The 22,175-nt window shown below is 40.8% G+C and overlaps 1 protein-coding gene across 2 annotated transcripts; it reads right to left on the minus strand.

Moving 5' to 3' along the window:
- Window positions 1-50: 50 nt before the first annotated feature.
- On the minus strand, window positions 51-21,612 carry kdm5a (lysine (K)-specific demethylase 5A). Of its 2 annotated transcripts, none has more exons than XM_026923800.3 (27): window positions 20,682-21,612; window positions 18,870-18,947; window positions 17,572-17,694; window positions 16,126-16,296; window positions 14,677-14,877; window positions 13,496-13,574; window positions 13,253-13,344; window positions 13,004-13,162; window positions 12,670-12,789; window positions 12,385-12,543; window positions 12,019-12,200; window positions 11,507-11,669; window positions 11,289-11,408; window positions 10,727-10,921; window positions 9,526-9,707; window positions 9,195-9,319; window positions 8,959-9,109; window positions 8,095-8,209; window positions 6,683-7,038; window positions 6,201-6,339; window positions 5,891-6,070; window positions 5,086-5,808; window positions 4,643-4,771; window positions 4,199-4,343; window positions 3,555-3,772; window positions 2,692-3,129; window positions 51-1,062 (listed from the first exon to the last, which is right to left on the minus strand). In XM_026923800.3, exons 1-27 carry the CDS (start codon window positions 20,826-20,828, stop codon window positions 829-831), a joined length of 5,124 nt encoding a protein of 1,707 aa, XP_026779601.3. In that variant the 5' UTR covers window positions 20,829-21,612; the 3' UTR covers window positions 51-828. The 2 variants fall into 2 exon arrangements, with proteins under 2 accessions (XP_026779601.3, XP_026779600.3); XM_026923799.3 differs by having other exon boundaries at window positions 8,095-8,212; window positions 20,682-21,611.
- Between the last annotated feature and the right edge of the window lie 563 nt (window positions 21,613-22,175).

Genomic DNA, 22,175 nt, shown 5'->3' on the forward strand with positions numbered 1-22,175 from the left:
CATTTGCTTACACAAAGAAATGCACAAAAAACCCACAACAATGATCTGGATTTGTTTCACTAGGAATCGTTTTAATAAAGAGCAACAAAAACATCCACACTGACTCATTAATTCTTTAAAATCTATTTACATCATAAATATTTTACCTACATACATCCATTTTAAACTAGTCCTACATATTTGTGTGGTAACTCGTTTATGTGGCAGGTGTATCAATAAAATAGCTTAATAATTCTCCTACAGGCTGTTTGTGATGGGATGTCTGGAGCAAACCAGCAATGCATTGTGGGATACTTCTTGTAATGTATTCATTTAAGCAGGTTAAAACAGAGTTGTGCAAATGCAGTCTGGTCCAGCTGAGACAAACTAGAGTCAATGCGAGTGTGATGACAGGAGACAGACTAGTCTTAGGCTTAGAGCTCAGCACTATGTTCTGACAGATTATAGAGAAAAAAACAGAAGTGAAGATTGATGTCTGGTGGAACAATGCAAATCTCCAGCATACCACATCTAGTCATTTCCCCCTTAAATATCCACATTTATTGTACAGTCCATGCACAGAATCCTTAAATGGATTCACCTTGAAAAAAAGTGGACTGGTTGCTTTTATTCATGCATTATCCTTATTCTTCTTGTTTATCGATTGCAACGCTTGAATTCTCCAAAATCATAGTCAGCTCTTAGTTTCCCCAGACAATCACAGGAGATACAGAGAGTACCACTCTGCTTTCTGCTTCGCAAGTACACAAAGAAGGAGAGGTTGCGGTGGAGGTGCAACAGCAGTTGTAGGGTGTGTGTGTGTATGTGTGTGTGTGTGTGTGTGGTGTGCTAGCTGCCCTCCTGAACCTCTGCTTGGTACAGGGGGGAGAGAGTCTGTGTGCTACACATGGCTGACGTCATTACCACAGTCTCTACACCCACTTTGACTCCCATCACTCCGCCGGCCTTTCGCGAGCAAGCCGAGCAGATGTAGTCTTCGTTCTCGGCCATCTCGCATGACACACCCACACACACCTGATGGAACCACTCGTCACATCCTCCGTCACACTGAACCCAGTCCACCTGAGAGGAAAGGAGAAGACGAGCAATATTAGAAAATATACAAACAGTGCATTAACTCTTTTATACCACAGAATTTTTTAAAAGGTGTGGATGAATTTTGTACAAAAACATGGCTCTGACAGTAGTTACATAAGTTTTATATTAATTGATCATTCTAATACATTATTGTTTATATAGTAACAGCGCATTTACAGAGATGTCTATGGTGGATGTGCCAAATAATCTAATGCTAATAATAAACAGATTTTTTTTAAATGTGCCATTATTTAACAAATAAAAACATAATTGTAGATAGGGTTTAGTTTTCTGTTAGGAGATTTTTATGTCATTTTTATGGAAGGAGTGATAACAGGACCTGACATGTAACATGGTGATTCCATAACATTAAACATTACTACAAACAGCTAAAAAGCGACATTTTGTTGAATAATAAATAACTGTAATCTTTGGGCTGGGGAATGAGAGGAATAACAGACTTCAGAAAACACATTTTGTGCTGTTATGGGAAAATAATCATTCGCATCAGTCAACAGGCCATATCACACCACTTCAATGTGGATTAATTTCCTATTACAGCACACACTGTCATGTGTTATTCCTTACTTGTACCACAATGCTGTTAAATTCTTCATTCAGATTGGTCAGAAGGTGTTAAATACACTTGTTATAGTACGTTATTGTTTCTATAGCAACAGTAGTATTTTTGGAAGGAGTCTCCAGTAACAGTAACAGTAACAGCTGTAACTACGTTTTCTGCAACAGGCATGTCTTTGCGGTTTCTCAGTAACAGGACAATCTAAGGATTTTTTTGTCTTATTAACTTGAAGAAAGAGATACACTGATAAACTGATAAAGAGATTAATTGAGGCTTGTGAGGGAATTCATTAGTTTCTTTTATATTCCTTGATGATCCACAGCACATTTTCTGAGCAATTTTTCAAATGGGTTCTGATGCCTACTACTACACAACAGCTTTTCATGTGAAAAAGATTAAAAATAAGTGGCATATCAGTACAGTTTCAAACATGTAATCTCAGAAATAACACTGAGATGTTTGGGTCCACACTACACTTCATGTCACTCATGAGCTCCCACCAGGGGGCATTATGGGATGGAAAAATGGACAGCCTGTTATTGAAGCTATGAGCTGTGACTCATTGATGTGAGTTCAGTGGAATAGTATTTATGAGCCTCTGAATTCTAAAAACTGTTCTTCGAACTTGTAATTTGCTGAAAGTGCCGACATGACGATGTGTTTTACCCAAATGACAGGAAAAATGGCAGCAGCCTCGACAGTTAAATGTAGTCAGGAGTGCAATGTCATTTAACTGTATATATATATCTACCACACATTCCCATCATACTCTAGTTTTGACCGCATAATCAATCGCATGGTGTAGTTTAGCTTTTTATCTTCTCAATAGTGAAAGATGTTAAAAGATTGTGTGTCCATTTCCATTAAAATGACTCACTTCTGAATCTAAGGAGATAAATGGCTCTTAAGAGAACCCCCAAATAACCATTTCGTTATTACTGTAATTCCTACATGACATTAAAATCACCACAGACCGACTGCCTGATGCCTGCCTTCATTATTATCATCAGGTGAACCTGAAATCTCTCACGAACCTTATCCTTGCATGGTCTCTGGCAGTTCTTTGCTGCACAGACAGCATTCTCGTCGTTGGAGTCCTCTGCACCTGACCAGTCGTACTTAGAGGGGATGTCTAGGATCTTCTTCTCCTTCTTCTTCTCCAGACCCTCCTTGGCGAACTCGGCTTTGGCCGCAGCTTTCTCCTTCCTCTTCCTCTCCTTCTCCTCTTTGGCGAGGCGCTTGGCCAGTTGCTTCAGCTCACGTGACTTCTCCGGGCTGAGCTTGAGCTTCTTCTTTTTGGGTTTGCCACCAACCTCGAGTACCCTCTTCATGTCTTTGCACTTGGGCCGGCCTTCCACGCCTGACGAGGCCAAAAGTAACTGCTGCTCAGCTCTCTCCAGTTTCCTCTTTCTCTTCTTCTCCATTTCCTTCACCTTTAGCTTCATTGGCTTCTCCAGAAGAGTGTCCTCCGACTGAGGAGGAGAGTAGGAATGAAGAAAAGCGGGTGGGGACAGAGAGGACATTTAAAGAAAAAAGTTAGGAGAAAGAAAAATATGCTAGATCCTGAGTAAAATATGCAAGTTCAGCAAGGTGCAAAGTGGTGTGGTTGCAACAAAGAGGAACGACAACCACAATCCTATAGCTAAACCCATGTACCTCACTTAGAGTCAACACATCTACTCTATGATCCTACAGCTCAAGACGACTTTTAGACAAAATGTTCTAAACTGTACCTTTCAGGGTACAAATGCTTGTCAAAGGGCTCAAGGTACCTCAAGGATGTAGTGTAACTTTTAAAACTTATTTAAGCACCACACTGTAGTGCCCTTTGGAACAAAATGGTTCAGTAGCACCTTAGTTCCTGCCAGTGCATTACTTAGCTTGCAGTGACACTCACCTCCACTTGCAGGAAGCGCTCCTCTGAGGGTGGGTGTGTGGCCTGCAGGATTCTCCAGATGTGCTGAGTTTCATCCAGAGAGACCTCCAGCAGGTCTCCCTCCATCATCAGAACCTCTAGCTGGGCTTTGGCAGCAGGGGACAGCTCCAGCACCGGAGGCTCCAAACTGCGTGGCACCAGGGGCGTCTTCCTGGGCTGTTTCCTTGGAGTGGTTGGATCTGGTAGAGGGATACAAGAACCAGATTATGATCTTCTGCTAAACTGCCTCAATCGATCAACCTGTATTTGTATAGCAATGTATATGCATGGTAGTATCTGTTCTGAATTTTGGGTCAAATACACCACAAAGATAAATCTAAAAATAACTTCTTCATTTAGTTTTGGCTTTGGGACAAGTGCTGACTCAGGTTATGATTCAAACAGAGAGGCAGAATTTACTTTGTTTTCTCCCTTGACACATGCTCTGAGTACAGATATCAGTGCGTAACACATGATAAGTAGTAAACATGCCTGCGACAACATTACATAATTACAACTGTATTGTTGTATAATTTTATTACAAATCAAGTTGCACATTAAACATTTATTGCATTTATAAAAGTTTATAGATTTGTTAGATACGAGGTGTTTGTAAGGTTACTTACTCTGGGGGCAGGACTTAGAGGCAGAGGAGTAGGCGTGTTCAGCACAGAAAGAGGGCGTGGCCGGCCACATGTGACTGACAACCTCTTCTGACTTCACAGGGATCTCCTCATCACAGAACAAGTAGGGCTTTACCTCACCCGAGTCCTGGAGACAGACGAAGAAATTACATTAATACTGAATGAAACTGTACTTAGATTTTTAAAGTGCTGTTTAAAATATAAAAACAGTAAAAACATAACTATAAATTCCCAAAAATAATGTTCTCATATATTATACATTGTACTTGTACATTTTAAATATATAAGACTCGTCTACAATGTGGGTATAGATAGATAGTTCAGCAATATCACAGTTGATTAATTTATTAAAAAAAATAAATAAATAAGCACAGCAAAGACGGTGATTAAAATATTGTGCATCCTCTGCACTTTCTTTAAAGATACCTTCATGTCATAGCCGTAAGTCTCACGGATGTCCTCATCTGAGTCCGTCTCCTCATCGTCATAGTCTAGAGATGTCCGTGGTGAGGTGGCCCTGTTGAATCCGGCCTGCTGGAAAGTCTGAATGTGTCCCTGAGAGGAAGAAAAGAAGAAGAAGAAGCCTTTATTTGTCACATATACATTACAGCACAGTGAAATTCTTTTCTTCACATATCCCAGCTTTGTCAAAGCGCAGGGGCAGGAGAGGGAAAATAACAGAAAAAAATGAAACAGTTCAGCACAGTACACCAAACCCTCTGCCACACAGTAGTCAAGTTAAGGTTATGCATAAAATTGGCATTGAGCAAGTTTTAAGACCCCAAGAAAGGATCCAGAAGCACATGTTAAATATTAGATAATATTATATAAAGTGGTTTTGAAATCAGAGTCTGAGGCCATAGACTCACCTGTAGGTCTGGATTGGCGGCAGCTTTCTGCAGCTCGGCGTTGATGATCTTCTCGGTCTTCTCGCGTGCTGCGAGCTCCACCATACGCTGGCTGAGCACAGACAACTTGGCTAGAGCAGAGGAGAGTTCGTCGGTGGCCAGGGCTTGCCGCGCCCGGTCCTGCCAGCTCATGGCACGCTCTGTCAAACACTGCAGCGCCTCGCCCTCAGGCAACCGCACGGGAAGCTTCTGCAGGGACACTAATAACGAAAGGACGGTCTCGAGTCGGGGTCGCCTCGAACGCTGGCATAATGGGCACAGAAACTTTGACTCTTTGCTAGCACTCTGCCAGCTGCTGCCTGTTGTCAGCTTCTTCTGCGAGCCTGCTTTGGGCAGGGGCACACAGGCGCCATGGAACCAGTCTTTGCACAGCTCGCACTGTAGCATTACACCTCCCGCCGTCTTGCGGCACAGGCAGAAGCGGACCTCGTCAATGCGCTCGGCCATGCTCATCTTGGCCAAGTTGGCGGCCCGTAGCGAGTGCATGGCTTCTGCCTCCTGCTGCTCCTGAGCCTTAAAGGCAGCCACCACGGCAGAGGGTGAGCGCTCCTCGTCTGCGGCTTCATCCAGGTCGCTCAGGCTCTCCGGCTCCGCACCACGCTCTTTCTCCAGCAGCTCTTTGGCTCGCCTGCGCTTGCTTCTGCTGCTGCCGTACACACCAATGTCAGCCCGGGGACTCAGAACCTGAGAGACAAACCCTCAAAATGAGACAAGATAACAAAACAAATATTCTATTTCTCTGGCTTTGATGAATGCTGTCTCTCACCTGTAGCAGCGTGTAGGTGGAGTTTTTCTTAAGAAAGGTGCGCGCTGTCCTCTCTCTCCAAGCTCGTGCTGAAGCTACCTGGGATTCCACCTGCGGCAGGGCGTCCAGACGCACAGGAATGGAGCGGCCCCTCGCTAGCAGAGCCTCCAGCTGATCCAGGTACGCATAACTGGTGCCATTCTGTCCCGATATTAAAGAAAAAAAAACACACCTCATCAGTTCTACACAGCCCAATCTCTATAAACATTAATCCAATCAAATAAGTTCTTTTCTACCTATGAATTAACAGAATTTAAAGAGTCTAGGGTACCTGGATGGCCTCCACTCTTGCTGTCCACTCTTTGGCTTTGTGCAGAGCTTCCCGGAGAGCCAGAACATTAGGCAGATAGGCAGGGATGTTCTTAGCCTCTACAACGATGCTTTCGAGGGTGACCATACTGTGGCGAGGTCTAAAAGCAACATTTAACATTTTTTTAGGCAATTTCTGCAAAAGTTTTTTAATTTACAAAACATGAAAAACTAGACATGCTTAACAAATATATTAAGAAAAGATGTTAGGTAAGGAAGGGGCTAAAGTATGCAGAAAACTTTTGAGAAAGCATTTTAAACAAGAAAATTCAGCTGAAAAAATGGCGCGTGAAATGATTCAGATGTTTAGGTTTGACCCTCTACCCACTATTGCTTAAAAACAAGTTTAGATTTATTCTCTAGACTCAAGGACAAGCTTTACAAAGTACAGCGAAAAAAAAAAAAAAAAAAAAAAGGAGAGTTTAGGACAGTTTTGGCCATTACCTGGCATGCAGGCATGCACGCGCCTTGTCCTCCCAGCGCTCAGACACAGTGAGGAGTTCCTGCAGCTCAGCCATGGCTTTCTCCACAGCGTGGTGCGGGGCCAGACCCACACCCGAGTCGATGAGGCGCTTCATGAGCTCAAGTGTGACTCGGTGTGGCTCGTGCAGGGTGAGACGCACCTCATCCAGCCAGCGGGCCTGCTGCAGCTCCTGCTTCAAACGCGCCAGCTCTGGCAGCTCCACATCAAGCCCTGAGCCCAGCTCCACCAGAGCTTGCAGCTTAGCCGAATCTGGGGTCTCGTCTGCCAGGGCCAGCTGAGAGCGCTCGTGGAAGTCCTCCACGTTCTCCAGCAGCTCCTGAGAGAAAGGAGGAGGACACGGTGAGGCATATAACTGAGAAGCTTAATCATGACTGAAAAATAAAATCGTTCTGTAAAAGTCCACGAGGTTGATTCTGTGGCTAAAAAGTGATTTTCACATGCAGTCCCCACACTGCTGCATATTTTGTGCTTTTTAATCTACAACCTTTCATGAGCAGACTTAAGGAGGTGTGTTTCGCCATTATCCTTGAGGTGAAGTTTTCAATTTCAAAAACTATTTTTACTTTTCATATCATTCAGGATTAAACATAAAGGAAATTATTATGATTCACAAGACTGCGCAACAGATCTCACTAGGTCTTCCTTTTTTGCTCCTGTTTACATTCTTCTGGCCCGGGACTTAACTCCACCCCTTAGCTCTTCCCTGTTCCTGAAAAGGCATATGTTATATTTACCAGGCATATGTTGTTTCAGAATGCGTGGCTTGCCATGTCTTCATAGCACTTGCAGTGCCTTCAAGTGCCTTGAAGGCATCAAAGGGCTCTAAAAATGACAAACTGCTATGTTAAGCAATGTTTGTAGACCAACAGCTATTTCCTAAGGAAGTATGTGGCTCAGAGCTTTGATTCTGACATTCTCTGATCTGGGTCCTTAATGCACACTGTCTCTACTCTCACTTTTATTTCCTACCAGCTTCCTTTCAACATGGCTTCACCTAGGAAACAAGTTAGGGCACACTGTTCAGTGGTTAAGTATTCATAGAGAATGCAAGAATACTGTATACATAAATAAATGAATGTAAATCTATAAAAACAATTTTAAACAGAATTAACACAATGAAATTATATGTATTATAATGTATTATAAACTAGCATTAACAATTTCTTATCAGACTCTAAAAAAAGCTGGTCCTTTTCCCCCATAAGCAACAGAACAGCAGCAGTGCTACACGCCCAAGAGAGAAAATCTAGGGCGGGTGTCAGTGGCTTCTCTTGATGTTGAGGTTGCAATAGATTTACACAGAATCATCATCAGACATACTTTGGCTGTAAGGTGAGAAGATGCGAGTCTGAGAGTGAGATTGGTGTCTTACTTTGACCTGCCGCGCCTGGCTGATGATACATGGCAGACGGAACAGCTGCTCCACAAACGCCTTCAGCTCCTCCACCGTCAGCTTGGTGCGTGTACGACTGATCTCTGTGCGCTCCCTTCTTAAACCACAAAAATCAATCCGTCAGTTTGTTGACCAATCCATTTCAAGCAAAATCTTCATCCAGACAAAGGTGACAGATTAAAGGAAAAACCCGTGGCTCTTTGTTGCTGGATTTTGCTGACATGGTTTGAGTGCACTCATCCCCAACCTCCACAATACACTGCAAATCAATACAATGTTCTTCCAACTTCAGCTTTCTTTCATGACCCTGCCTCTATCCACAGGACTCACTGAACGGTTTAATAAACGCAAAAATGATGTAAATCATATGCTGTGACCTTCACAGTCACCAGATCTCAGCCCGAATGATCTCTGTTAGAGTGATGTGTTAGAGAGCGCTCTCCACCACAGAATATGTTTTGGAGAAATGTTTTTCAACACTCCAGCTGTGACTTCTGCTGGCCCAACACTTTATTAACCCACTTTTTCCTTTAATTTATCACCTGTCTTTATATGGGTCTATGATAATAATTTATATCAGCAGTATGTAATACTACAACATACTTTTATTAACTTTAATATAAAAAGGAATGAAAATGAATGAATAAATGAATGAAAAAAATGTAATGAATAAATACAAACAATTTGAAGTTTGGAAAATATAATAATTCCAAATAAAAATAAAACTACTACTATTACTACTACTACTTATTATTATTATTATTATTATTATTACTATAGGGACCCTCCTTATATTTCCTACGCATTCACAATTCATAACCCGATAAGAGTGTGTTAATTTACTTGTGTCTCTGTTTGTGGTTGAGCAGAAGCTGGGCTACAGAAGAGCAGGTCTCCGCCTCCTTCACCATCTCTCTCAGCTTACGGAACAGATTGTTCTCTGGGTACTTCCTGTCCTCTGCGTCCTCCATCAACACCTTTAGCTCGATAAGATCTGAGAGGAGAGACAGAGAAGAGATGAGTGTGTTAGAGTGTTGATGTGTGCACTTGTGGTGTGTGTGTGTGTGAGCGATAATTACCTTTCTTGTTCTTCTGATCAGCTGACAGTGCCTCACTGACTCTTTTGGCCCAGGTATCATAGGACTGGGCGCGGGACTTTACCCCATACAGCATGGCAGGGAACTCCTCCACATCATACCGGTACCTATGACACACACAAAGTTATGGAATATGCTCATATTACAGTAACTGACACCCATTCATTATTTAGTATGGAGAGGAAACAACAGCTTCACATAGCTGCATGACACCAGCTATTTGGGGCTATAATATGTGTGTAACACAAACCACACACAAAGATCTGAGCTGTAGATTCTGTGCATGTGTGTGTGTGTGTGTGTGTGTGCTGACCTGAGGCACTTGTTTGTAAGAGGACAATTGCAGAGATCAGCAGCATGGTGCAGACAGACAAGGCGCTCTGGACTGCACGAGCACGTCAGAGCAGACAAGAAGCAGGTGGTTTTACACTTGTAACACTGCCGCTCATCATCTGGAACCAGCTCAAACACTTCCTGTTCTGAGGACTGCAACCCCTGCACGCAGAGAATGGAAAATATAATACAGTTTACAAAACTAAACCGTTTAAATGCACTCGTCTGGTCCTAATCTTTTTTAACAAGGCAAATCACAAGCTTCTTTTCAAAGATGTACAAACTGAACACAAGCAACGTTCTTAAAACACTGACTACAGACATTTGGACAAACGGCTCTTTTTGAAGCCCTTTTTTATTCTTAACAGCAATTTTTTCATGAAATAGGTTATCCACCATAAGATAATAACAATTCAGTATAACAATACAGAATAATAGCATATGATCATAGATCTGATGAGGCTGAGCATGCATGAGTCTGGCTTCAGTAAAGGTAAATAAATTGGTCAATCTAAGGTTGATAATAAAATGATTAAAACAGTATTTAACAAAGAAAAACTTTTAATCTTTGATATAATGAGGCTTTCTTTAAGGAGACATTTATTTAACATTCATGGAAGGCGTCTCCAGCGTTTTTATCTTATTAACTTCAAGAGAGAGAGAGAGAGAGAGAGAAAGAGAGGCTGGTGAGGAAATTACTGTTTACAGCTGTTATAATGCAAGTGATAAAAGGAACTAACTAGTTTTGCGATGTACCACAACATTAAACATGACTATAATTTTGTTAAAAGTATGATGTGGTGTTCATCAGTAAATTAAAAATTATAATCATTGGCAAATTACTGAGGTGTAAGCAGAATAAAACACTTCAGGATGTGCTGTTATTGGAAAATCATCAACTTTGGGGTGGTAATAGTAACTACAGTTACATCAGGCTGTATCACACCACACCAGTGTGGATTGTTTTTCCAGTAACGGCATGCTTCGCCATGTTTTCTGCCTTATGTAAATAACATATTCACTGTATAACATTATCTGAGCTTTGCCAAAAAAAAAAAAGTCAGATAAAATCTTATAATTCCAAAGTCTTGAACTGCTGCAAAAACCTAAAGGTGAAATGTGGGGAAATGTGGACTGAAGAAAGAAGAAAAATAAGAAGCAAAGAGAACGCAGTGTCTCACCATGTCCTGAACAGCCTGTCGGAGTCTGCTCTCCTCCTCGATCACCTCTGCTAGCTCTCGGCACACGGCTGCAGCCAGCTCCACGTCCAGGCTCTCAGGGTCCGCCGCCATCTTACACAGCAGCTCCTCATGGGAGAACACGCAGTGACGCTGCAGCCGCCGGTAGTGCGCCACACACTGACGGCCCATGGGTAGCTACACAGGGCACAGGCAAGCACCATTAAGCAAATGGAGGAATCCCGATAATTAAACATAGTATACACACACACACACTATAGCATCATAAATGGGTCAAGGTTCTTTTTGCTAAAACAGTGCTGAAGATCAGTGTGTCTATCAACTGATGATGATTAAACTGAATGTAACAAAAGTCTGTTCGCAAGTTTACCCCAAAGATTATATTTGGAAAAAAAAAGAAAGAAGAAGCTATTCTGAGACGACTCAGTGTCGTTGCGGTAAAGGGATGTTGCGCTAATTACTAAACTGCTAGACTAAGTAGGATTTGGGGTATCCTTAAAGCCCATGCTCGAGTGCTACAGAGTTATGAGGGGGGCGGTGTTACCCAGTCTGCAGTGCAGAAGTTGACAGCTTCAGCAAAGTTGTAGCCCTGGTTGAAGCCGCTGTGATAGGCTCTCGGGAAGGTCACCACAAACTCTCCAGCGCACTGATTGGTTCGATACACCTGTGGGAGAAAAACTCTGTAAGGTCTCTGAAAAAAACAAAACAAAACAAACTCCTGAACTTGTCAGTTGTGCATGTACAGTAAGTGTGTTGACGCACTGGAACACCGTGCTCCATTAGAACGTTGGGGTTCATGATGGTGACCAGTTGGTGCAGTAGATCAGGCTGAGAGTCGAACAGCTCTGGTGCCAGTTTCTTCATCACCGCCTCCAGCTGCTCTGCCGCATGAGCCGGGACTCCATACCAGGTCTTAGGCTCTCCCCTGATCCACATAACACCAAGAAACACAATGTTCAACAATTCATCAAGACATCAGCATGATACCCATAAATACTACAAAGTTTTACAGAAACAGATATAAAATTTGAACATTATTTCTGTAAATTCAGCATTAGCGATGATTTCATTTCATTCAAGCTGTATCCAAGGAAAATCAATTCTCTCTTGAAACAAGAGATCTTCATAATCATTTTTTAAAAATTACTCATATTTTTAATCAGATTTGTGAATGCAATAGTACTGCACAAAGCAGAACCTTCACATCTCTAGTCATAAGCCATGCTTTTATACCACGGAAAAGCCTCTACATGCTGTCTTGTTGACCATCTTACCAGTGCAGATAGTTGATGGAGTAGCTCCAGTGGTCCTCGATGTGCCAGCAGAAGGAAGAGAAGCACATGCCTACATAAAGCCAGGGTACCTTCATCCCCGAGATGTCTGCATTAATGTGGGCAAGCACGGACTGCTCCAGCACTGGCATGTTGTTCAGGTTCCAGCCTGAGTTGCTGTAGTCCTGTGGAAGAAAGCGTCATTGAAGAGACATGGTGACATCACTACATCTACTTGACAATCAGATCATATGCACAGCTAAAGACATCCACCTAATTCTTACCAGACATCAAATGCGAACACTGTGCATGTGTAGGTAGGGAACAACATGGTCTTAAATTATCAGGAAAAAGTGAACTCAAGCTGACCTCCTCGTCCCCCAATAGTCTTCTTTTTCCGTCTCGGACAGGAAAGCCGCTCCCCACATCTTTGGAGCTGATATCTGCTCCATACTCGACTATCACATCCTCCTCTATGCTGCTTACCAGCCTCCAGAACTCTTTCTCCACCAGCTCTGTAGGGACCATCTGTGAAGGTTGCAGATCAACCAGGTTAACAGCAAAGAATAACTATCTACATATGTACATGTTTTTTTAAAGAGGTGAATGGAGTGGCAATGTGTCATGACAAGGCATTGACTGCATTGCTCTTACATGAACTGGCATGTTGAAGTAGTCAGATTTAAAATGGTCTGCCATCTCTCCAAAGCTCTGGAGTGTGTATTCACGCACGGCCTGCTCAAACCCAAATGCCTCCCGGGGCTTGCTGCACTCCTGAAGGATAAGAGATGAGGACCATCACCCAACAAAGTCATTTAGATGGTTTAATTAGAAAAAGATCATTAAAATAATCATTAAAAGATACCAGGCTTAACAGAGAGGACAAGTTTGGATAAAAGTTTGGATTAAAAAAAAACTGTTGATGCAAGAAGAGGTTTGTAATATCAGGTCAAATTACGACTGTAGACAGAATCCCAGCTTTGCATACCTCTGCCACACACTTGGGACAACGCCAGTCACCCTTGGGCACATCCTGAAGGGGTGGGATCAGGCAAAAGGTGTGGTAGCTGTCATCACAGCCGTCACACAACAGCAAGCGGTCCTCCTCGTCACCCCGCCCACACGCCATACACATGTACAGGTCAATCTATAAGATGATAAGTCTTGTTATCTAGTTTAGCAGTAATTTAAATACTTCAAGCTAAAACACGAGCAAAAACAAACAGTTAGTACTCACAAAATTGACCTCCAGAGTCTGTTTGCGTGGACGCATCTTAATAGCAAATGCTTGAGCCTTCAGGTGCTTCTGCTTCTTTATGAAAGCGTCATCTATATTACAGAAACACAGACTTCAAACACAATTCTGAAACCGTGACTGCTTTCTTTGCACAGTAGAAACACTAAACTCTGTTTTCCAGAAATCACAAACTCACTCACATTCTTTCCGTCTCTAAATAAGGTGAATGTGTGTAAATCTTACCGGCAGGAACGATCTCAAAATCCACCACCTTAGGACTGCTGCTGAAGATCTGCAGGCCTTTGGGCTCTTTGTTCTCTCTCTGAAATGAAGATCAAACAATGACTCTGGTGTTCAAACAAACCCTGAGGTGACACGCAGCAACGTGTAGGACTGGGCTAGAATGACAAGCTTGTTGTCCGAGGCTATGTGTTGTTGGTATCTGGGAATTCTGGGATGGTGATGGTTGCCTTACAAGTCATATTTCTTTTTGTCGCTAAAGAGACTGGTCGTTTTTGACACTCAAAAGTACCAGAACTATTTTTCAGAGGAAGAGGCCATTTGATTGACATTGTAACAGCCAACCATTGTTCAGTTTTTCCCATTGCCAATAAATATGAGGATATCTTGTTTATTTGTCACTAACTGCTTCATGAACACGTCAGCAACACGAGTGACAGTAACAAAGTAACTAACACTTGTGTTAATTGGTGTTTTTTTTATAATAAACAAAAAAAGTCAAATAAACAACGTGCATCCCATCAGTGAGTAAAATTAAGTTCACAGTTATGATTATACAATTTTTTTTTACTGTATGTTTCTTCTGTTTCTAGAATTCCAGGAGTTTCAAACTCTGACCTCAGCAATAACTTTATTTAATAATGATTATTGAGGAAACAATGAAAATCACCTTTAAATTACTCACATAAATTACTCCATAACTTGACTAGATTATTTTGGTATGATTCAGAAATATTTTTACAAAATGACAAAATATCAAATGTATATATCAAATATATATATATATATATATATATATATATATATATATATATATATATATATATATATATATAGAGAGAGAGAGAGAGAGAGAAAGAAGAAGCATATTAGTATTTTGCCCCAAAAATGAACATATATTTCTATTATAAACAATTCTAGTTTTTTTATAACAGTCTTTTCTAAATGTGACACTGCTGTTTATCAGTGCATTGTATCTGTTCCTTCAGTTGAATAATAAAATTACATTGTGCATCATGAAAATCTTTTCAAATATTGCAATACTATGTTTGCCATACATCATATCATCATAATTCTGCATCATATCTAATAAACATGTCAAACAAAACAAAAGGTTACAGCAGTGAGAAGAAGAAGACGGCTGTGTGCACACCACACCACACCACAACTCTCCCCTAACTAACCTCAGACTTCAGGCGTCGTGAACGTCTCTCAGGAATGGTGTGCTCCTTCTTCTGCGACTTGTCACTCAGACCATCTCGCTCCTTGTCTTCCTTCTCTCTAGGTTTCTCTTCTTCATCCTCCTCATCCTCCTCACAGCCACGGTCTATTCCTTCATCCACCTCTTCAGCTTCGTCTCCCTCCTGACACAGCCGGTGGATGCCCTGAAGCACAAGAGTGCTGGTGTGTCACAACGCTTCGTAGCTCTTAGTAACAGGCATATAACATGTTTTCATGCACAGACTTGTGCATATTTATTAACAATTGATGAATTAATTTAACAGAGACTTTTCCTGTCATCCAAAATGCAAACATGCAATGAACAAACTTGCAGTTTGTTATCACTATGAATCCACCACGCTCACTCAGAATGCCATTTTAACAGTCAAAAACAGAACAGCATGTGATTGTCTTACATTATTACCTCCATTAATTTGTTTAATTGAGCGTAAAAGTTTCCATACTTGCGAGACAAACTGAAACTAAGAAATGTATTGTATAGCAGCAAGAGAATTATTGTGTTAAGTTTTACACATATAATCACAAATGACAAAAAAAAAAAAAAAGTTTACATCCCCCTTTCAGAATCTGCAAAATGTTAATTATTTTTGCTAAAATAAGAGAGATCATACAAAATGCATGTTATAGTTTATTTAGTGCTGACCTGAAGGTTCAAACGCTCACTGATGCTCAAGAAGGAAAAACCATGCATTAAGAGCCGGGGGGTGAAAACTTTTGAACAGAATGGAGATGTGTACATTTTTCTTATTTTGCCCAAATATCATATTTTTTCATTTAGTACTGCTCTTCAGAGGCTACAGAAGATAGTTACATGTTTCCCAGAAGACAAAATAAGTCAAATTTACCCTGATCTTCAAATTCAAAAAGTTTTCACCCCCCGGCTCTTAATGCATGTTTTTTCCTTCTGGAGCATCAGCGAGCGTTTGAACCTTCTGTAATAGTTGCATACGAGTCCCTCAGTTGTGCTCAGTGTGAAAAGATGGATCTCAAAATCATACAGTCATTGTTGGAAAGGGTTCAAATACACAAAAATGCTGGAAAACCAAAGAATTTGTGGGACCTGAAGGATTTTTCTGAAGAACAGCAGGCAGTTTAACTGTTCAGGACAAACAAGAAACTCTTGAACAACTATCAGTAAACAAAAAAAACACATATATACAGCAAATGTTTCAAAGTACGGCCCAAAATCAAATGTTTATACTTACTGGTTTTCCTTAATATTTATCAGGCACTTTTTAGACAATTTTGGTGTTGTGAGTGATTTTTTTTTATTCTTTCATTACAGATACAGTGGTGTTAAAAGTGGTTTAATTTTATTACCATCCCTGTTAGAATATCATTAACATTGCAATTTGTCAGTAATGAGTATCAGTGTGTCATGTAGAACTCACGGAGAGTGAAGCTCCAGATTGAAAGAGCTCATATGGGTAGAGGATCTTCTCGTAGTGAGAGCGCAACAAGGATCCAATGCCCTTCCCGGCTGGGAAACCCATACGAGTGGCTATCTTGGACCAGCGCTTCTCCTTACAGACAGCCTCGAAACCTCCCTCAGAAGACACAATCTGCAGGAAAAAAAAGGTTTATAACACAGCAATAACACAATAATCACAATTCCCTATTTTTTTTAAATAGTATATTTAAACATGACATGTGTTATATGTATGGCAGCCTGGGAAACACCTTCACATGGTGGACTTTTATATGGATATTTCTGAATGAAAAGAGTCCACTCAGACTGCAGTAGGAACATCACAGACTTTCTGAAAGCCAGCATCTGCTAACAACATGAAGTGAAGGATTTATAGACAGCTCTTTGTGTGGAAAGCACACTATACAATGTTAGCTCAGACTCCCTGTAACAGAATAATCTTGGGGATCTGCCACATCCAGAAGTTCCCCCATACACCCCGATCCTCGTCATGCGCAGCAGATCCCTGAATCCAGTTCTATTTATTTTTGTGTTGGGCAACAGCAAAATGTAAGCACAATAATAATGCTTCTATAAGAACTTTAGTTGGTATGTCATACCCTAATGTAATTTTTTTAATTAATTAATTATAATTCTTAATGGTCTGTGAATAAAAATAAGAACAAACATGACATGACACCTAGCAGCATACAATCTAATATATATACATATATAGCTATGTTTTTCTCTACATTACGTCTCCAGTTCTCTCTGCAGAACAGACACTGCAGAAGATCCTTACTGCCCGAATCTCATTTATCCTGGTTTTCATACAAAATAGTGTAGATAGACATGATAGTAAGCCCTAGCATTTGTTTTCATGAGAAAGAGGGATCTGAGGATCAGGCATGCTCTCGCTCTGTGTAGTGTGTGTTGTTTTCTACGTCCACATAACACAGTAGAGCTATTGTGAGATTTATGAAAGTCATGTAGTATCAACTAGGTATTAGACAGACTTTCATGATCTTTGCAGAAAACCAAAACAAGGTTATAAACTAAATGAAAAACATTTCCGCGTCATTATGGTGCAGCATATTTATGGTTTAATACCATAAGTTGAGGTCTCAAAGTATGTAATAGGCAGAAAAATTCAATTTTGGACAAAAGCGTTTTTGTGTGTGTTTTTTGCAGTTTGGCAGAATTCAGTGACAGTGACGTCTGACGCATTTCCAAGACCACCATACATACATGCGATAGGTTGAATAAATTATTACAGCTTTTTGTGAAAGTATTGCTACTGATGCATCTGAAACTATGAGTGCAAAACTGCTCTTGCATTTTTGCTCCTGTAAAAAAACAAGGTATGTACGATTGTGCTAAAATGCATCATAATGATTGACGATGATTGACTTCAGTGAGAAAGCCTTGCCTTGCTGAGAAGGTACAAGTCCAGGATTTTTCTCTCCACATGTGGAAAGCGTAGTTTAGAGCCCTGGAGTTCCCAAAACTTCGCAATTTGATCCAAGAAGTTGAGTTTTACTCTGGTGAGGGCCTGAAAGGAAAGGCAAAACATTAATCCTGGCACCTCAACCACAGCGATAAGCATTTATTACCACAATTTGTGCTTAATCAATAGAATATGCTTATATAAAGAAGCTTGAAATAATTCACACCAGGTTATTTTGTGTACCCAGATCATCTGCAATGCAAATGAAAATTGTCTGTTAAGCAAATCAGACTGCCACTATCAGCAATATTAGTTATTATCTATTTATAACATATAAAAAAATCTGGGATGAGTGAGGCAAGAGAAGATACAGTTGAGTATAATATTATGTATTTATACTGTATATACACATACAGTGCCAGTCAAATGCTTTTGAACACCCTTTACGTTACTGCTTGTATTTAAATGATGTCATCAACTTGGTTGTTTGATTTATGCATTACATGCCAGGCTTTGTATTAGCCGTTAGCAGATTAGCAGCACAAGCTAACTGTACTAGCAGGAACACTCTCTAGGGACACCACCAATCTCTGCTACTTCTCTCCAAGCGTTATTTTAATTCTTAATTTCTCTATACACATTTAATGAGAGGTTGTATACCTCAGGACAAGATGAGATCACGGTTATTCTTCCGTTTTTCTTCTATTTATTAGTCAAGCTGTAAATAGGAACTAATTACAGTTAGGAATTAAACTTGTGAGAGCGGAAATGATAAAAATATCATACCACACATGCTGTAAGATTGGTCCGGGGGACCAATCATATATAATTTGCATCATATATATCAAACTGTATCATATATAAATTGCATAAAGTTGAGAAAATCTCAGTTTATTTGCCACTTGTTGCGTTGATGTTTTGCGCTTGCTGGTGAAATTGCAGCTCGGTTTGCCGCACATACATAGAAAACGAACGGTCGCCTGTTGCTTGCTATTGTGAACACAGGGTTACTTGTGATAAACACGAACCAAACACACTTAATGTCTTGTTGTTATAAATTACACTCCGTTTTCATCTCGATTTTCACCTAAGGGTATGAAAACATTTACACTCAGCTGTACTTATTCCATTACACACACTGCCATTCAGGGGCCATAACCAAATGTGTAACAAGCAAACACAACGTGAGAATTCTGAAAGCAAGTCACTGTGCACAGAACAACTAACAGAACCAGCAGAACAATGACAATGTTGTTAAACAAGCTGAAAGGAAATCTCACCTCAAGCTCATTGAGCCGCTGGACTCGTGGAGTGAAGCGGAAGTTGCGGACATCACAAGCGAAAGGAGGCTGCCAGTCCTACACCAGAGCAAAACACAAAAATGAACAAGGTTAATACAGCAATTAACAGAGTACTGAAAGTTTAATGAACGTAACCTGCTGCAATCTGTCCAGTTTTACTCAGTGTTTATGTATATGTCAATGTTTATCCCATTTAACCCCCGTTACTGAATAATTCACAGTAGTTACAGTGTAATATGCTGTAGGAATAAGGAATAATGAGCTGGGACTCATCTTTTTTTTTTTTCTGAAGTGTTATGTGCTTGGAAATCTACTCCAAATTATATTGGTTTCACCCAAGGCTTTAATGATGTCTTATGTTTGACATCTGAAAAATGATAATATTTAGGTGAAAAAGGATCTGTGTGTTTATGTGTGGACACCATCCCTGCTGGAGAAAAAAAAAAAAACAACAACAGAAACCATCACAGAAATTCTAATGGTTTACAAATACAAATACCATTACAAACCATCAGCTAACCTTTAAAACCATTACCATTACTGGTCCTTAATGGTATCCACTAGACATAACATGCTGCCAATAAAAGGCAACAAATTACCAGTAGAGACCCATTGGGAGCATTACAATTTCCATTAAAACCAATACAATTCCCATTATAACCATTAAAACCATTACTGGCCCTTAATGGTATCCACTAGACATAACATGCTATCAATAGAAGGTGACAAATTACCAGTAGAGACCCACACAGACCATTAGAGCTTCCATTAAAACTAATACAATTCCCACTATAACCATTAAAACCATTATTGGTCCTTAATGGTCATAAGATGCCACCAACAGAAGGTGACAGATTACCAGTAGAGACCCACACAGACCATTAGAGCTTCCATTAAAACCAATACAATTCCCACTATAACCATTAAAACCATTACCGGTCCTTAATGGTATCCACTAGACATAACATGCCACCAATAGAAGGCAACAAATTACCAGTAGAGACCCATTGGGAGCATTACAATTTCCATTAAAACCAATACAATTCCCATTATAACCATTAAAACCATTACTGGCCCTTAATGGTATCCACTAGACATAACATGCTATCAATAGAAGGTGACAAATTACCAGTAGAGACCCACACAGACCATTAGAGATTCCATTAAAACCAATACAATTCCCATTATAATCATTACTGGCCCTTAATGGTATCCACTAGACATAACATGCCACCAATAGAAGGTGACAGATTACCAGTAGAGACTCACACAAACCATTAGAGCTTCCATTAAAACCAATACAATTCCCACTATAACCATTAAAACCATTACCGGTCCTTAATGGTATCCACTAGACATAACATGCCACCAATAGAAGGCAACAAATTACCAGTAGAGACCCACACAAACCATTAGAGCTTCCATTAAAACCAATACAATTCCCACTATAACCATTAAAACCATTATTTGTCCTTAATGGTCATAAGATGCCACCAATAGAAGGTGACACATTACCAGTAGAGACCCACAGGGAGCATTAGAGTTTCCATTAAAACCAGTAGAATTCCCATTAAACCCATTAGAGAGTCTGTGAGGGCTGGTGCTGTGTTTTCAGCAGGGTTTGGTGTTGTGTTTTCAGCAGGGTTTGGTGCTGTGTTTTCAGCAGGGATGTCCTCCACACAGTTAGAGGGACTGGTTGTTGTGTCCCAGACGTGGCTCCTTCACTCTGCATGAACCAGCCACAGTAGATAAGAGCATCAGAGCACGCATGGAGCTGAGGATGAGGTGTACCTGAGGTGGTCTGATCTTGCAGATGCCGCTTTTCTCTGCGATAGGTCTGATCTTGCTGATGAAGCCGAGCGGATCAGAGAAATCCTCCCAGCTCAGCTCAAACACCGGGCACTCCGGAGGAGGCAGGAACTCGGTGTACACAGCCATGATGCTGCTTCAGCCTCGAGTTTCACTTCACAACAACGCGATCTTCACACACCTACAAGAGCAGCACACATACTTCCCAAAGCGTCAGGGCTGCATGCATGATCGGGTCGCAGAACTAAAGAAAGACACAAGGGAGACACCGGAACTGCTTCAGTTCATGTTCTCATCGCCATGATTGTGGCCTTCAAGTACAAACGACGTGAAAACACTCGCGTTTCAACCACTTTGTACCACGTACGAATACCAGCCTACATCCGGAACACCATTACACTAATGCGTTATTTTTCCCGAAATAAAACCCTTGGGTTAAATTCCATAAAGTGTAGTTAAAGTCTATCATCTGTCGTTCCAAAAAAACAGTAGGTCGAATTGAACACAAACCCTACACTACACCACTCCCGAGTTAGTTTTTCCTACCCTCTTTCGGGCAAATCCCACCTCCTACAATCAACTCTCTCTGATTGGTTAAACGTGTCTACGACTAAACTACTGACCAATCACAACGCCAATTTCGAGCCGCTACTAGCCAATAGTAATGTATGAGGCGGGACATCTCGGAATACGGGTTGGAATAAAAATAAGGCAAAACGCTGCCCCAAGCTTCGCAAAATTGGTAAAGAGTGACGACTATTATTTACACAGACCACAAGACACTGTTTATTTGCAAACAAAGAACCAAATTTTGGTAAACAATAGGTGTAATGCTTTATGTATTTCCTTCGTGACGTAACACACAACGCGCTTTGTCCTGAGCGGTTTGTTTAGCTAGGTAAGCTAACTGACGGTGTTCATGCTATAGCGAACTGACTACGTCACACTGGTGCCGGAAGTGAATTTCACCATTCATTTCCATTTCTAGAAATGTTTATCACACACGTTGAACTGTTTACACTCACAAGTACGTATAACACTGAAAATAGCTAAATGAAACAGTTTTAAAAAGATTCATTTCTATAATTCAACAGATTACTGTTGTTAAAGTCTCGCTTGCAAAGGCTGCCGGGAAATCCCCGCCCACAGCGCCAGGAAACGCCAGTTACGTTACAAACAGTTACTTACAGATGTGTCTTACAGATGTTGGACGATGCTCCAGTGTGTGTGTGCTCCAATGGCTCATGCATTACTGTATATGTGGCAGTCATATACATACATAAATACATACATACATCTTATCATATCTTTTCATATCTTTTAACTGTATAGCAGTTCCCCCCTCCCCCTTATATAATTTAATCAACTCAGTTTCAGTACATAGTCCTTATTTTGGCCCAAATGTTATCTATCCATTCATCCATCCATCCAGTTTCTCTACCGTTTATCCTACAGAGGGTTGCTGGGTACCAGGGG

This window comes from Pangasianodon hypophthalmus, chromosome 18, assembly GCF_027358585.1.
Source record: "Pangasianodon hypophthalmus isolate fPanHyp1 chromosome 18, fPanHyp1.pri, whole genome shotgun sequence".
NCBI lineage: Eukaryota > Metazoa > Chordata > Actinopteri > Siluriformes > Pangasiidae > Pangasianodon > Pangasianodon hypophthalmus.